Source organism: Rhea pennata, chromosome 2 (genome assembly GCF_028389875.1).
Source record: "Rhea pennata isolate bPtePen1 chromosome 2, bPtePen1.pri, whole genome shotgun sequence".
In the NCBI taxonomy this organism is placed as follows: domain Eukaryota; kingdom Metazoa; phylum Chordata; class Aves; order Rheiformes; family Rheidae; genus Rhea; species Rhea pennata.
The window spans coordinates 47,039,238-47,056,840 of record NC_084664.1 but is presented as its reverse complement, the minus strand read 5'-3'; the positions used below and the strand labels follow the sequence as shown (position 1 = coordinate 47,056,840).

General features: G+C 37.9%; 1 protein-coding gene across 1 annotated transcript in view; it reads left to right on the top strand.

The window, feature by feature from the left end:
• The window catches only part of EAF1 (ELL associated factor 1), a 19,773-nt gene extending 2,170 nt beyond the window's left edge, over window positions 1–17,603 (top strand). Inside the window, exons 2-6 of the mRNA XM_062569400.1 lie at window positions 1,892–1,986; window positions 5,256–5,392; window positions 8,000–8,166; window positions 14,636–14,866; window positions 16,979–17,603. Coding sequence (XP_062425384.1) covers window positions 1,892–1,986; window positions 5,256–5,392; window positions 8,000–8,166; window positions 14,636–14,866; window positions 16,979–17,025 — 677 coding nt within the window. The 3' untranslated portion in view covers window positions 17,026–17,603. The remainder of the gene's footprint in view (window positions 1–1,891; window positions 1,987–5,255; window positions 5,393–7,999; window positions 8,167–14,635; window positions 14,867–16,978) is intronic.

Below are 17,603 nucleotides of genomic sequence, written 5' to 3'. Positions count from 1 at the left end.
AAAAATACTTTGGACGTCTAGAATTGAAAGGTGTTCAATAATCAGTTTCACAAAAGGGATTGCAAAGCCAAGGCGCTTCAGACCACAACTGAAAGAAAGCAGTTTTATTTTCGATTTAAGCTGTTTTTTTTCAGTCAGTGACTTTCAAGTGAAATCTCTCTTGCTTTCCTGGCTATAACTTTTCTTCTAACTGTTGATCTTAAATGATTAGTCTAGGATCTGAGCATCATATAGTTCCCCTAATCCTCTTTATACAAACTACAGTAAGAGGATTTTGCAAGCTAAATTTGTTTCTTCCTCCTTAAAATACCTGGTTGTTTTCTGTAATGTTTATTAAATTCTGAACTGAAAAGACTACATTATTCATGGAAAACACATCTAAAGAAACTTGACTTTTGGAAAAAGGACTTCAGTTACATTTAGGTGGAGGTTTGTACACTCCATCTACAGGAAAATTAGCCAAGCACATAAAACCAGTAAGCTTTCAAAAAGAGAACTTTTTTTTGTTTGAGTATTTACTTGGAATAAGTCTATGTTTTCCTGTTATCTAAGAAAGAAGCATGTTAGTGGTGCATTCCTTTTCATTTAGTGACTGTGCTGTTGAAACTTTTGATCTCTTTTTGGCAAAGACACTAGCCTTTCTATAGCTGCTTATGTTTTATTTAGCAAGCTTGAGCATAAAGTAAATGGGAAACAATAGCTAGAAATAGATTGTTCGGATGAAAACCAAAGATATGATTTGATCTGGCAGTTAAGGCATGAGGATTGTCAAGTGTGCCTGATTTTGCTTGTTGTGCTGTCAATGTAAAACTCAATTAGGCATTAATTTCTCTCCTAATGAGAATTTATTACAAAGCTGTTTTTTTCCTGCAAATGTGCTTTTTGTAGTGGAATTACATTTTAAATTTGTTCTGAGATATTAATGTCCTAACTAATGCAATAACTAAAAGTCTTAGTTGTGAATATAATTGCACCTCTTCATGTTCTGAGATGCTAGAATTGAATAGATGCTTAAAAAAAAAGGCAATCCTATATCCATATCTGTCTGATATTATTTCACTTTAGATAAATCTTCTGTCAGAACGTTTTGTGTTCTGGTCATTTGTTCTAGTTTTTATGGCTCATAATTGAGGGGAATTAATTGAGGGGAAAATACTTTGAGGTTAAAAGGTTCTTAATTCAACTAAATACGCTAAACAAAAGTGTTTTACTTGGAGGACAGAGCATTCTATACAAGCCAACAAAATTGTTTTAAACTAGGGGGAGTTTAAAGCTATCGCTATGTCTCGCCTTAGTCATGCTCTCTGTCCACGATGGCTTGGTTTAGCACAAAGCCTGGTTAATTAAGACCAGCACCTCTTTTTCCCTCACAGATGGGGTCTCAGAGTTGCTCTACCGCTGAGGTGGAGGCAGAACGCTGTTACATGCTCAGCGATGTCACTGAGGCTAACTGGGGTGGTCTTACTAAGTTAGTCATCATCACGGAGAAAGGTATCCTCTGGTTTGGAATTGGCAAGACCCATTCAGAGCACTGGGGTGTGCTGTTGATTGATACCCTTTTGAGATGCATGGAATGGTCTGCAAAATCAAGTATCTGTACTGCCTTGGTTGGGAGAAATCTGCTTTTTGGTCTTTTAAACACAAAGGTCTAGAAACTTCCATTTTTGAAAGTAAGTTTAGAATCCGATGTCATCATGTGACTGGGGTTCTGAACATAGAAACACTGCACTGGTATGTTATTCTACCCCTGTTGTAAACACTGGCATGTGTTTTAATATCCTCTATAATCACAGTAAATATGCAGTGGCTTTTTACAGGGAAGGATTAACTATGAAGGCTCTGAGAAACAATTTCACGTATCAATATAATCTAAATTATTTTTCCTCTTTAGATGACTTTAAACCAGCATCAATTGATACATCTTGTGAAGGGGAGCTCCAAGTTGGTAAAGGAGACGAAGTAACAATCACCTTGCCACATATTCCAGTAAGTATGTTGTATGTTATATTGTATATTTACCTGTTTATTCTGTAACAAATTTACAAGTAGTTGCTGTGTAGGTACAATCTGCTGTAAATGTTATTTTCACTTCATGTTTGTTAAAACAAGTGGATTCAATATTTGAGCTACCAGAACTGTAATGTGCTACCTTAGGAAAGGCCAATTGAGAGTTTGTAAAGGATTATGTTTGTGAGGTTCTAGACTGTTCTTTGCATTTGATTCCTTCTTTTCTACTATTCTTTGACAAACAAGAAGACTTTGCTGTTAGTTGAAAGTTTGTACCTAGTTTTCATTGAATTTTAGTGCTGTGGCTTAAGGAAGAAAGGCAGAATAGTTTTGAGTTGAGTCAAGATTTGATGTTCAGAAGCCACAGGTAGGCCTTTCTGTACATGCTTTAGTAATGAAAAGCGCAGACTTATAGCTTAGATTGTTTCCTGCCATTAGATTTATTGGTGGAACCTAGAAAGAGGTTTCTGGCTAGTGGAAATGAAGTATCTGTCCACTTTGTCCTCAAATTATACTGTAAAGTCTACTGTGTGAGGATGATAGTTGAACAGCAATAAAACAAATGTTTTATTTGTTTTATTTATTTATAAAACAAACTGTTCATAGGTGCAGCTGTTTTGTAATTGAAGAATCAGTGATTTCCTTATGAAAACAAAGAAAGTGCTTCCTTTTTGGAACTGGATTTGTTTGTTAGCTGAAGCTAGTGCTGTGTGTTAAGCCAGTAAACTAGAACTGGCTCAGACATAGACGGGTTTGTGGAGGGGGAAGCAGTCAATTTAGAAGCTGTGTGTCAAATCCTTTTGGTATTCTTTATTCTACTGTGCTGGTATTTTCAATTGCTATATAATGTGATAATTCTCACCAAACGATGATTTACCTGCTCCCCTCACCCTTTTTTATATGGCATTGATCACCTTTAGTGCTGCAGGATGTTGCATATTTGCTTTTTGTCTATAGAAATGTTGAATATAGTAGTGTTAAATAGAAAACAATGTGGTTAATAGCAATAACATTCATCTTTAATTAACTGGCAACTGTGTTGTTTCTTTATCTTTTCTATTAAACAAAATTGCATGTAACATCCTTTTCCAAATCTCTGTACTGATGGGTTTAATGTGATTGTCTTCCCAAGAGCATGAACAGCTTTCAGCTTCTGGTATGCTCTGGAGGGTTATGCAGCTAACCGCACAAAATGTAGCCTCTGTGCGCGTGTTTTTCCAAAGCAGTGTCGCCTAAGTTTTGGAGAGTTAGCTGGAAAACACTCTGAGGAGTTTCGAGATTATTTCATCCTTACAAGGTTTACTGAATTTCTTGAATCCTGCTTTGCGTCTCAGTTGCCCCAAAACAAATTCCAACTTGTTTTTTGAAATTGCCTGATCGCTTAGGATATCTGTTTGATCATTTGTTCAGTGGAGTTTTCTGGTGTCCATTGCTGCTTGCATAACTTGAAGCACTGTTTCTACCTGCGGATTTAGTGGCTCTAATACTAATCAGTCTTGGTTGGGAAAGTGAAGAATTTTTGCTTGATTTTTTTCTTTTTTTTTTTAAAAAAAAGAAACAAAACAAAACAACTCACTCTTGAAAATCTGATTAAATTCACCTGTTTCACTTACTTTCTTTTTCTATCCTGCAGAATCTGTAAGCCGTGTTATTTAGACACTGACCTTAAAACTTTTAAGTGTTTAATGTTAAGTAGAAGTGTTGAATTGTTAATTTACTTAAATATAGCTTCCATTTCTGCCTTTTTTTTAAAAAGCCCAAAATTGACTTTTCTGACTTAGGAAGTTTCTGGATAGCAGAATAATAGGCTACAAACTTACCAATTCTCATTGTGTTTGTGCTTTATGCTTCCTGATTTATCTGTCAGCAGTGAGCTGGCTTTGACTTTCAGCTTACTTTTTATCCTCTTAAATGTTGTTTTCCTTTATTAAATGTAGGAATATTAAAAACATAAAATGTCTTTGAAGATTTGACTGTCATGAGACTATGATCTTTTCTGAACCATACTCTTACTGTATCTTTGTGAAGAATTCTGATTTATTTTACTTTTCCAGACTCATTTTAGATTCAAACATACTCAGTTAATTAGAAATATTGAGATTGCGGGGTTTCATTCTGAGTGTTTAAATTTTAATTGTTCATTCTGCTATTTAGAATAAAATGTGGAAGAACACATTATTTTTCTCTTGTCCTTGGTTTTGATTGCTATCCAACATGTGCCAAGGTGCGTGAATGAACTTTTTTTTTATTTCTCTTGGTAGCTCATATACGTATGAAATCTGAGTATATTTTACAGCTAAGAATACACTTGTATATGTTCCTTGTGTGAGAGTGAGAATACACTTGTGTATGAGTACACGTCCTTTCTTAGATACAGCCAGGGCCATCCTGCTGTGTGCAGATAGACCGTAACTGATTCTACTTTCTCTGCTTCAAAACCGTTGTATGGGCCAGCTTGTGCACGGATGCAGTACAGATGACCATAGCCTCGGCAGTATTTGCCAGCGTGCAACACCGCATGAATTTGTTTTTGTTGCTTCTCAGTTTAAGCCATCAGATTTCTATGGCTCTATGCAGCATTGTGTGGACTTGGGGACTTTCTGGAAGGAGTCAAAATACCCCCATTTGCTTTTGAGAATACATTTAATTGTAATTGCAAGCATCCACATGCTAATGTGACTTTGAAGAAGGTAGTTGTTCCCACACAGGGTGTGACAGTTGCTTATAATCTGGTATAAAAGTATCTTTTTTTTTTAATTTGGTGTATTAAATACACAACAGTTTAAATGTGTCAATTGACCACATGCTACTTCAGATGACAGTTCTGCTACATGAATAATTAGAATTTTATTTCATATCTAAGCCCAAGATTTCCAGAGCAGAAATTTCAAGAAAATTCTTGACATTTGTCACAGCTAGCTATTCAAATTGCCATCAAGTTACCATTTTGGGAAGGAGGACTGTCAATAATGGCAAGTAAAGAGAAGATGTTTTGTCACTGCAGAGACATTTAAAATGATGAAAGGCATAATAATGCTGTGAGGAAACATCTGATCTGCTGCTTTATTATAGTTTTATAGTTAAAAAAATATATATTTTTCCCTTTTCATGAATGAACATTTTCTGTAGAAACTGAGGATTAACTTCTTAGTCTCTAGGTCAGAACAATATATATTCATTTGACTTAGTATTTATAAACTGTTTGGGTAGGGCATATAACCAAATGTGTGCCCTTTCTTTGATGCCAGGGTTCAACTCCACCGATGACAGTGTTTAAAGGAAATAAAAGGCCATACCAGAAGGACTGTGTGCTTATTATCAATCATGACACTGGGGAGTATGTACTGGAAAAACTCAGCAGCAGTATTCAAGTGAAGAAAACAAGGTAAATCTGCAGACAGGGCTAAGTTAATAGCATGAATTCATGCTGAAGTTTTCTATTCAGGCTGTGTTGTTTGAATCAGAACTTTATTTTGTAGTAATGTTTAATTACTAAACCTTATGGGCTAATTATCTTGCCTAAAAATGCAAGTAGCTCTTGAAAGTGTGAATCCAAGAGTAAAGAATTAGTAAATTCTCCACTGCTGAAAGGACATAATTATGGTTTACAAGGAAACACTTATGATTATTTGGAGTTTTGGAAGCTGGCTAAAAGATGGGATGTTTTCAGGAATCTGTGGTAGTTGAAGATGATGGAAGTGTTATCCTGACAAAAGGACTGTTGGACTTCCGAGGTTTGTTCCTGGCAGCTTCCTGAGGGAGTCATGAAGCTTTAATAACATACTGTTAAAGAGCAAGAAACACTCATCAACAAGGCACTGAATTGATGATATATAAAGTGGAGCGAAAGTCCAAAGACTCCAGATGGGGGGGGGGTGGGGAGAAAACTGAGGAAGTAATGGTTGTAAGACTTTGCCTAGACAAATTGCTGAGGCCAGAAATCCTCTCTGACTCAATACTCATACTTCACTGCACACAAATTTCACCCTATAAAGTGCGCAGCTGAAACATTTTTAGTATTCTTGCTGATCTGCAAGTACCTGAATTCTCTGAATCACATTCTTTACCACTGGACTCATCAATTATTGAGATCTAATGATAAAGCAGTTACTCAGATGTCTCCTGCATAAGATGCTCTTAAATACTTTTACAAATATGATAGCTTAAAAAAAAATAACAGAAGTGTTTATTGCAGTGTAGAACTTCTAGCCGCTAAAGCTGTATAGGTAAGTGGATTACAGCTCATCAGCACTTGGCTGGAAGTTTGCCAAAGAACAAGTTCAGTTCAAAGTAAATGAACTGTTACTCCTCTGAGCTAGTGATGTGAAAACTCATCCACATAACATCCAAAGGCAAAGCATTTTGTCCAGTGAATATGAGTGTATTAGAGATGAGATTTGAAGCCCCCAACAATTTATGTACTGCTGGATTTTGGCCAAGTGAAGCAAAAGTCAGAGGGAGCAAAGAAGTGCAGAAGGGCTTGAGTCCTGTGATATGTCTGGATCCAGTGAGTTTTGGAACCAGTGAGGTGTTAAATACTTCCAGTTTTCTCAAGCAGAGGTGGGCAAGAAGAAAAATGAGGACCTCTCTTGTGAGGAACTGTGATTTGGGAAGTCATTTAGTTTTCTAGATCGGAAGTGAAATCTTTTTCTTGGCTACTTTGGTCTTTAAAGACCTGCTGACATCCTTGGAGGCAGAATTTTTAGTGTTAATGTCCTGATAACATTCAGAGAGGAGTGAATGTGCTTTTTCTACTTAAAATCTTTAGTTCTGAGAGTGTAGTTAATACTGAAAACCATTTTCTGTTTTTACCTTTCATACGATCTAGTGAGTGTATTCCCAGATAGGCCACTTTTATTGTAAATAACTATGTACACTGTATTGATGTGGTATCTAATAGCTGCATTTCAGTGATGAATGAAGAGATGGTTCCGTGTCTAGTATTTGAGATTGCATCTACAATGCAGTGCAGCACAGAGATACTTGAGTTAGCTCTAAATACATTAGATCAGGTACTAGAAGTGGTTTAGGTGAAGTCTCAGGAAGTTCCATGTGGACTATTTGACTTATTTCTCAGTGGGATCAGCTCAAGGACATAAAATGCCATATTGCTGAGTTTAGAACCTACTAGGACCAAAGCTTAGACCTAATACTTTTAAGCTGTTTCTGTACTACACTACATAGAGACATACTCAAAGGCTTTCATAATAAGTGATAAATAAGTCACAAACAAATATTTTACTTAGGTTCCTCTAAGGTACATCATGACCAGGTTAAAGTATGCTTGTTGGTTTTTTTCTGCCAGGGTATTCACTGTTCTAGGATTTAGCAATTTATTGATTCAGAAAAATGAAGAAACACCTGATTTGAATTGACCACCTAAGCATAGTATTCTTCCCATAAAGGAAATAGTTTAAACTGTATTTTAAGGAACAATAGCAAACAAGTGAAAAAGCATGAAAAACATGCTTATATGCTGTTAGCAGTAACACCGTGGTTGCTGTAGTCAGGTTGATCTGTAAGAGAGTTCAGTCTGAGATGGTTTGTTTACAAGTGAGATAATTCTTTCTTTTACTTTGATTGTTCCAAGCAGGATTTTGTTATGAGTAGATCTGCTTATACTGTAGGCAGACTTTAAATTTTTGTGTTTGTTAACTCCCTTTTTTTTAATAGAAATTTAAATTGTTAAATTAAAGCCTTTATTGCTCTCCCACTAGAGAATATGGTAGCACTGAAACACATCTAGTTTTTAAAATACCTTTTGTAAAGGTGTTACAATGCAGTTGTATATACACATTTGCTGTTGAAAACAGCAGTGTTGCGTATAGAAGGAGAACAATGTTTGGTATGTGCATGTTTAAAGGTTGTAATTCACTGTGCAGCTTTACAAAATGGGGTTCTTCAAAAGGAAGTTACAGATTAATACAAATATACTGAAAAAATTAAACACAGCTGCATGGTGCCACTGAGTGTCTTTGGTGTGTTGTTTTAGAGCGGAGGGTAGCAGTAAGATCCAGGCACGAATTGAACAACAGTCTGCCCGAGCCTCTCAGCCTCCATCGCAGTTCAGAGCCCCAACCAAGCCAGCAGTTGGACCTAAAACTTCTCCTTTGAAGGATAACCCTTCGCCTGAACCTCAGCTGGATGACATTAAGAGAGGTAAAGAAGGGTTTGTAGTTTTCAGGATTTGGTTGTTTGTCTGTCGTCTTTTTATTAAAAACTATGACTGTGCAACTTATAAAAACACGTTAGAATATTCAGGGATTAAAGCTTGTCCTTGACAGCTGGTTTGTCATCTTTATTTCTCATTTTAAGGGATCTTAATGAATTATTTATTCATTCTGCCAGCATAGGTATTTATACTGCAGTCTTTTTTGGCATGAGAGAACCTCTTTGCTGATAATTTTCTGTCTTCCAAATTATTTCTCTGTTCTAAAAAGAAGACAAACTAAGTGTGAATTCACAAAAAATTACAGCAGCCCAGTGCTAGACAAGTTGGATTGGGTAGCTTAGGCAATGACTACAACAACAAAAGCTTAATGGTCTGAGATCCAATTATGCAATCAAGTAACTTGGAAAAAAAAGCTATTCCTGCATAGAGTAAGGTTGGAGGCTTTTGCTAAGAGGATGGAAGGGCCGTGTGGCTGTGTCCTATCATGAGGCCTAAAGTCTGTGCCATGCCAGGCGCAGAGAGGAAGTAACCCTGCAGCTTCCTCTCTACCGTGACCACACCTTGAAGCACTTGAACGGATGATTGCCTCAACCTGATCAGCAGCTCAAGCAGCACATTGTCTTTAGCTATGGACATGTAAGAGTTAGGTGTTTGGGGTTCAGATTCTTTGCTCAAAACCTTCCTTTCATGCTGGTGTGATACCTGCTTTTGCTGTTAACAATGCAATCAGAATGCAGAAGATATTAAATTTAAGTTTTTATTTGGTTCTCTTGGGTTTCTTATCTGGCATCAAACACAATTATTTTACTTCTAAGATTATGCTTTTTCTGTAGTTATTTTTGACACTTTTAAGCTATGTGAGTGTTTGTGTAGGAGCTGACTGGTCTCACAGCTTCACAACAGTAGTATTTTCAATACCTGGACGATAGTCAGCAGATGGAGTCAAAGTCTGAGAATTTGCTAGCTATAGTTCCCTTAGCTGCTTTGCCATTTTTGTTTCTTTTGCAATGACTAAGGGAGAGGATATCAGGCAGTATCATAGAATCACTAAGGTTGGAAGGGACCTCTGGAGATCATCTAGTCCAGCCTCCCTGCTCAGCAGGGTCATCTAGAGCATGTTAGACAGGGTTGCATCCAGGTGGGCCTTGAATATCTCCAGAGAAGGAGACTCTACAACCTCCCTGGGCAATCTGTGCCAGTGCTCCATCACTCTCACGGGGAAGAAATTCCCCCTCACGTTCAGGCGGAACTTCCTGTGGTTCAGTTTTTGCTCACTGCCTCTTGTCCTGTCACACCGGACAACTGGAAAGAGTTTGTCCCCGTCCCCTTGGCACCCTCCCTTCAGGTACTTGTACACATTGATAAGATCCCCCCTCAGTCTTCTCTTCCCCAGGCTGAAGAGGCCCAGCTCTCACAGTATATCAGTTTAATAACTGAATCAATTATAATGGTGGGGATTTTTTTCCTGTAGTGTGTAATAAGCTACATAACCATGGGGGCACTCTTTTGTAGACATACAACAATTTGTAAAGGTCATGTTTTTATAGTAAAATAATCATGCTTGTCTGGTGTGCCATCTGTTCCAGAGAAACTATTTTCTAGTGCTCTAAGAATGTAAGTCATATTGTTTAGAACTGTCCTGGTAACTTTTTTGCCACCTGAATATCTTTTATTGGGAAATACCTCCAAATAAATAAGAAGCAGATTTTTGTTTCCAAAAGTAAGCAAAAGCGTGCTTGACTAGTACTAATATGGTGTTCCATAGAGAGAATCTTTCAAGGCCTGAAAAGACAGAGAACAAGTTCCTGAGCAGTTTCTATTTGCTTCTGGTATATGCTCTTTATTATCTTTTCTAAGATGCTCATCATAACTTTTCTAGGAGTTCCTCAATCCTTCAGTAATGTAAGTCTGAGTATCACTTCCAGCATTGAATATCTAGAGTGTCAGCATTATTAAACCTTTTAAGTCATGAGAATTTACCTGGGAAAGGCAGAACTGAAATAACACCACAATACAGTGACAGTATTTAATACAACTTAACTGTACAAGCCATGAGATGGTCTCTTTGGAACTCAAAAGTCTTTGACCATAAAGAAGCATATTAAGGAAAGAAAACAAGACTGAAGACTGTTCTCTGCATTCAAGCAGTAACTTTCCTTTTGGTTGGGCTACCTCTTTTTTTATAAAATATACATAAAGGTGAACTTTTGTGTTATTTCTTTAATGGACACAGCACAGAACTTCCAGTCCCCAAAGGAGGTGATTGGAAGCGGCTCTGTGAAACCGTGACCTCTCCTGCTCCCAGTGTGCCCTCCTCAAGAGTCTAGTAAGACACAGCCCTTATCATAGTAGGGTTTAATGATAGTTTTAAGCCAAGCTCAGTGCAGGCTTCTGCCTCCTCCACTGTCTTCAGCTGGCATTTCCATATCTTCCCTTACAGGTGAGCTAGGAAATGAAGCTTCAGGTAGATCAGTTCTCACATCCATCGCATTGTGCAAATGCCCAAATTGCTGTGGCTAAGGTCTGAGGCAGACAGAGTGCATGGGAGTTGAGGCAGTCCTTTTCTCCATACTGGCCTTAGGGAGGCTGTCTCTAGGGATCTGCACCAAAGGAGTCTGTTTCCCTTTAAGCTTTTATATTGACCTCCTGCCTGAAAGGAACGGAATAGAGGCTAAGAGCTTGTTCTTTTGAATGCTTGGCTACATCTGATAACATTTCATTCAGCAGTGAACATTTGTACACATATGCCGGAGAACTATTTATTTGCATGAAATTATTGGCATATATCAGGCATATCTGACCACAACAGAAATGCTTTTAATAATGTTACATACTTAAAGCATGCACTGCTTGAAAAAGTGCAGGAATATGTCTGTTTTGAAAACTCTGAATTCAGTGCTTAAAAATCTGAGCAGTTGGGTGTTGTGTTTTGTTATATATATATATATATATATATATATATATATGTATATATGTATGTATGTATATGTATATACACACATACCTGAAAAGTAGCTCTAGTCTATAAGGATTATGCCATAGAACTGTAGTTGTCTCTCAAGGACATCTCAATCAAATTTACTGCACTTGGCTAAAATATGCGTCTTTTAGCTGCCATCTCCACATAGTCAAAGTGCCAATGTCAAGCTGATTTCTCTCCACCTTGCACACCATTATTAACAGTGAGTATTCTGTTATGGACATAGAGCCTTATTCTCTATAAAGCTGAATTTTATTTCTGTAATTCCTTGGTATTTTTGCAGGTGAGGTTGAGGCTTCAGATAAAAATTCTACGGAGCTTATTATTGTTAAGCAGTATAAACCCTTTTCTGTGATTACTGAAAAATTAGGACATTTGATTCAGAATATGTACAGAAAATAGCAATGCTGAGAAAGGTTGTTTTGTACTCGCATAATGATTTTTGACCTTGAATTATTTTTTTATTCTAGAAGACTGCTGCATTGACTACCAGTATAAAATAATAAGCTTTTTTACTTTTTTGAAAGCAAGCCTAAAGTTGTAACATCAAACATGCAAAAGTTAAGGCTCCCCTAGCAATGTCAACCTTTTTAAATGATGTAGACTCAATTAAGGCAAGTGTTCAAAAATATACTGTGTGAAAAGCTTTCTTAAAAGTAACTGCTGCACATCCTGACTCTTATCATCTTTTAAACCTTGAAGTGCATCAGTGTGAGGTGTTTGATCTCATGGACCAAAAAGTGATTTAAGAAAGATTTGACTTGCATTGTTCAGCTTGGCATATATGTATACACCCCCCCTCACCCCTATTTTAATTGAAGGCACTGCAAAGCAACATTTATCCAAGGCTTCAGTAACTATGACCACTTTAAGTCATAGGAAATTTTGCATAGGAAAATGCAAAATCTAACAATAATAAAGCAGATGTGTTTTTCCTCTAAGGCTTTTGTATCATTGTAGGCTTAGCCACTATCTTTCATAAGGTGACACTGAAGGGATTTGAACAGACTTCCTTAATGGTTCTGCTGGAGTTTTACCTGATAGTCTTTTAATGACAGAGTAGCCACCATAACATTAGTGAAAACAATTATTTTTTTTCTCATCTGCATGGATGAGCCATTTAGAATACTGAGCACAAGGAATTAAGAGAGCAGAGACTTGAAAGGAAGCTGCCAGCCTATGAGACTGATTAGTAAATGGACTCAAAATGAGTTTCCATCCATAACAACTCTGACAACACCCTTCAAGTGTTACTTCTTATATCAAGTTCAGACTTCTTGTTCAGATTTTTTTCTTTAATTATCTGGAATGCATTTCTTGTTGTGTCTTTTCACTTCACTCACAAAAGCTCCACCAGCTTTTTCTTTCTTTACCTCATGCCATTTTGTATGCTGTTTTCTGGACTGGCATGTTCTTGTCACCCCTGTGTGCCAAGACACACATTCTTTTCAGCCTTAGACCTTCTAGCCCTATAAGCATTTGTGGGTAATCTCAAATGCTAGTCCTTCTGTAGGTTTGTTTACTGAATCTTTTCACCATGGGGTCTGTAGGTGATTGTGCTTGCTACAGTCCAGGATATTTTAACAACACATTATCATTAGCAGCTCTCACGCTCACTAAAAGTATGTGGAAATTTTACATCATTAAGACAGGGAAAATACCTGAGCATTTTAAAGGGAAAGAATGGTGATTCCTGTTTAGCTTTTCTTTAGCTTTCCCGTGTAATTTTTTAGTCTTGAACACAGAGAACATTTACAATTTGAAATCCTAGATAAGGGCATGCTGAGAACAGTGACTTGCAAGTGCCCATTTATCTGTATTTCAAACTCCAGGCATGAAATAGAATTTTAAAGCCAGTAAGACTGTATTGGGAGGGGGATGAGGGAGAAAGACGTTGCAGTACAACATAGTATCTTCTGTTGGGCTAATCATATATTCTTCTCCCTTCTTCCAGTGGTCTTTTTTGTTGTTTCTTAAAGATGAAAAGGTAGGTTTACTCTCTACTTTGGCATACAAATAAAGTACAGGTAATGCAGGTCGTTGGAGATCTGGCTTCAGGAACTAAGTTGCAAGAACCCCACTATCCTTAAATAGCCAGCTGGAGTTCGGCACGTGGTTGTTCCCTTTTAATGTGCCTTCCTTGCCTCTAATTGAATATAGCTCATTTTCAATATGACAGTTATGAACTTTGAAAAGTAGCAGTTTTGAAACTGGCAAAAGAAAACTGTTTCTCAAACCAGAACATGCTTGGCTAGAGGACTTTCTCCAGCAAGTAGTGCAGAAGCTGAAAGCTTAGCTGGTTACTTCAAATGTGAAGCAACCCGAGGAAAACAGTTTTATTGAAAAAGAGAAGAGTTCCACTTGCTCAGCCTTACTCTTGGAGGAGGTCAAGATAACAAGCATTAAAATTGTGCCATTTTTTCCATAATGGAGAGAGAAGCACTCACTTTTCACCTGGTCAGTATAGAACTCCTAGTACTACAAAAGCCTGAACTGTGAGAGATTCACATGCTTTACCTAACAGAAGTGTGAATATTGCTGTTTGTTGGAAACTTGCCTAGCTGGACTGAGTAATTAGAGACTTGACTTTGTGGGTGGATACAAAGAAGTTGTCCTATAACTATAGTGTCCTGTACACTATTATGACAGATTAAAAAATACACAGTGATGGTATGGTTTGGGGTGACTTACCTTAATAGCTGTTCAACCTTAGCCAGCACTGACTGTTGCTGATGGTGCTGTCATGGTAGTCCAGCGTGTGTGGTGTGGCTGACTTGAGTAACTTCACAGTTTCAGAGTAGTCTCTGTATTTCCTAGCTATTTGTGATCACTAGAGCAGATTAAGGTATTGCCACCACTCTCTGATACATGAATATTCTCATCCGCCCCACAGCAAGGTTTTCTGATGTCATTTGGCTGCTTCTGAAGGTTAGTTAAAATGAGTCATGTGACTGTCCACTGGAGCAGTTTCATACATTATCTTAAATCAGGGCAATTTCTGTTGTGATCATGTTCCTATGCCCGCCCTCTCTCCCTCTGTGTTTTCCAAAAGCCTGTATGTTACTGACTTTCAATGGAATTTAGGTTCCTGCATATTCAAATGCTTCTTAAAAAATGGACTGACTGTTGGCACATAAAACTCCATCAGGAAATGTACTTGCTTTGTATGTAAATATATAACTAAGGAAAATAATGAAGCAGCAAATACTTTCAAGAGTGTAAAGTGTATATATGTTTATAAAATAAATGAAGGCTTTATGATACTGAACTGTGCTCTTACTTCTTTAAATTCAGCTGTAACAGCAAGATTAAACAGTTGTCAAGATTTTTTGGTTTTCCTTCCTGTCTCTTTCTTATGTGAAATATTTAATGCGATTAAATTATACTTGATGAGACTGTTGCATTTTCAAATTCTTCTCTCAAATTCCATGGGGCCCTATTCATGGTTTCAAACAGATGAATGTCCTTTTTTCCAGAGCTAAGAGCAGAGGTTGAAATTATTGAGCAGATGAGTAGCAGCAGTGGAAGCAGCTCATCAGATTCAGAGAGCTCATCTGGGAGTGAAGATGAAAGCTCCAGCAGTGAGGGAGAAGAGCCTGCACATGTTTCCCCTTCCCAGCCACCACACCAGCAGTATAACAACAGGAGTGCAGTTGCTAACGGCACCAGCAGGCCACAAGGAAGCAATCAGCTCATGAATACTCTCCGTAAGTAAAGGCTTGTGTCTTATTGCTGTGGGAACCTGCCTGAGACCACCTGTATTTTTAGCACATTAAGCTAACTCTTTGAAGTACAGTTTGCTGAATAGTTATCAAAGGGGGGTTCACAGACTGAAATATGCAGATGAGATTTTTGAACAGAAGTCTGAGTCCTGTCCGAAGGTATGGAGATTACTTAAGTTTGGTCCAGAGCCTGTAGGCATCAGTGCAACAGCCCCCATTCATTGACCTTGCTGAGCCTTGATTTGGGCCTCTGGGTGGAGTGAGTGGGCAGCAGAGCATCAGTGCGGGGATATATTGTGTGGGAGGGAAGAACTGTCCTAATGTGAAAACACAGACTAAGAAAAAAATAGCGGGGTTGTGACATGGGTCAGTATAGTCAGTAGAGAAATGTGAATGACACGACGGCTGTAATCATAAATGCAGTTTTCGCCCTATTTATTAGATGTAATGTTTTGTTAGAATGTTTATAGTATATTTGTTTCAGCTATATTTTCACAAATTTCATATTTTAAAGTGAAATTTGAACTGCTAGGTATTTGATTAAAATGTGATGTTTGGAAGCATTGAGTCAGTACAACTCCATTGCTTAGAAAGTGCTAACAGCGCTCTTAAGGGATAGTTTTGTCCCATCAGGCTTTCCCGGGGGAGATGGTGTACATCTGTGTTGTTCTTGTTTTATGGTAGGTCAGGTGTATTCTAACTCAGTGAAGTTAAAATATTGCATTAACTTGAAACTAGAACTTAGTTATTATAAAACATTCCTAATTCCTCCAAAGGCATGTTTGAGTACGTCTTTCAGCACCCACATACAGGGAAGTGGAGGAGCTTAAATGCAAATAAATGTAAGGTTTCCAGCTTAAATAAGTCAAATTCTGGTACTATACTGACAATACTGAAAAGGCCTGTTGAAAAACTAGGGAGGCCAGTCAGGGTTCCTGTCAATAATGAATGCCTGAGGTGACCCTTGGGTGAAGTCCAGATTTCAGCAAAGTCAGTAGGACTCTTGCCATTGTGGGGGTTTTTTGTTTTTTTGTTTTTGTTTTTTTGAGGTAGGCTCTGATTAAGGCAGTAGCTTCCAAACTTTCTGGTTTTGAGATGCTTCTTCCCTGCTTCTCTTGGGCTGTGACTACAGGTACTGCCTAGATCACTGAATTTTAAGAAGCCTCTGACCCCAGGAGGGTTTGTGAACCTGTATTTGGGAACTGGTAAGGCCACTCCTTTTTTTAGGCACTGATTTTTGCCCTGATTAATGTTCTTGAGCATACAGGTCTCTGGTGCCCATCTACATGGGGAGAAGCACCCCTAACCCAAGCAGGGTGTTTTTCAGCTTTTTTTTTTCAGCAGATCAGTTGCCATTACATAGCTGCTGTGGGCAGAGGGACCTGTTTTTGAGGAGGGTCGTGAGAGAATGCTCTTGAGACCTAAGTTCAGTTACCAGAACAAGAGCATTGTTTTTGTACTCTTCTACCTCTTTACTTCCCCCAAATCCGAAGAGCTCTGCAAGACAGAGATCAGAGACTGTAGGTTTAACCCACACCTAGGCCTCCTTGATCTGATCTCTTTGCCCTTTATGGGGCGGGGGGGAGTTAGCCTTCCTCTTCACACCCTTAGTCAGCTTAGTTCAACCAACAGCCTTGAGTTGCAATTGCTTTAACATTCCTTCTGGTGTATTGCCTTGGCTACCCAAACCACCTTGAAACAAAAAAAGTCTGTATTAATAGGCTTAATGAAGCTAGGGAATTCCCCAGTGCCTTGCCCCTGAGTCATATGCAGGAGTTTGGCTGGATGGAGTTCCTTCCACTGCTGCTAGTGAGGGGAATGCTGTTCTCCCACCGGGAGATAGCATTTGGGAGGTATGAGGCCAAGGAGTTTCACTGTGGCCTGGATTAGGCCATATAATAGCCTTGTGCAAGCTGTAATATTCTTGGGCATGAAGAGCTGTTTCATTAAACAACAGAAATGATGTTTGCATTTGAATCTTCTGTTATTTTATTTAAATGTTATAATTTAAATATGACTATTCTTTGATTTGATTGCAATGAAACGTGAATTAACTTCTACCCCCTTGTTGTGTTTTGTTGTTTTTGTTTTCTGTAGGAAATGACTTGCAGTTGAGTGAGTCTGGGAGCGACAGTGATGACTAGAGGCTGAGCTTTTGCTGCTTCTGTTGCATATACATGAAGAACTGATTTACTTTGTAATGATCCTATTGCTTATGAAGAGGAGCTGGCACAGGGATAGTTCCATGAGTGGAATTTTAATAGAAAAAATGCATCACCTTCTAAAATATCAAATGCTGAAGGCAGTTTTACTTTGTGTATTAAGTGTATATTTTGTGTATATTTTTATTCTTTAAAGTTTTAAATAGGTATGTACAGTGAGTAAGCCAGTATGTATTCCTGTCTGTTCCTTATCTGTAAGCTTAATGTGTAGCTTTTTGCAGTCATCTAAAAATTTCTTCTTTGTAAAAGATACTCAGAACCATTTTAACTTGGTGGGGGGAGAAGAGGGTTGTATACAGGATGGGCATGAGCCAACAAAAAAAATGCTGGAGCTAGAGTGTGCATTGAAGTGGGATTGTTATAAAGTAAGTTTCAACTCAAGTTGATTTCTTTGGTTTGAGGCTTTTCTAATGTCTTTTTATTATTATTTATGGTTGATTTGATGGACATACTTTTAAACACTTGGAAAAGAGAAGTCATAAAGCTTTGTTCATCACAAA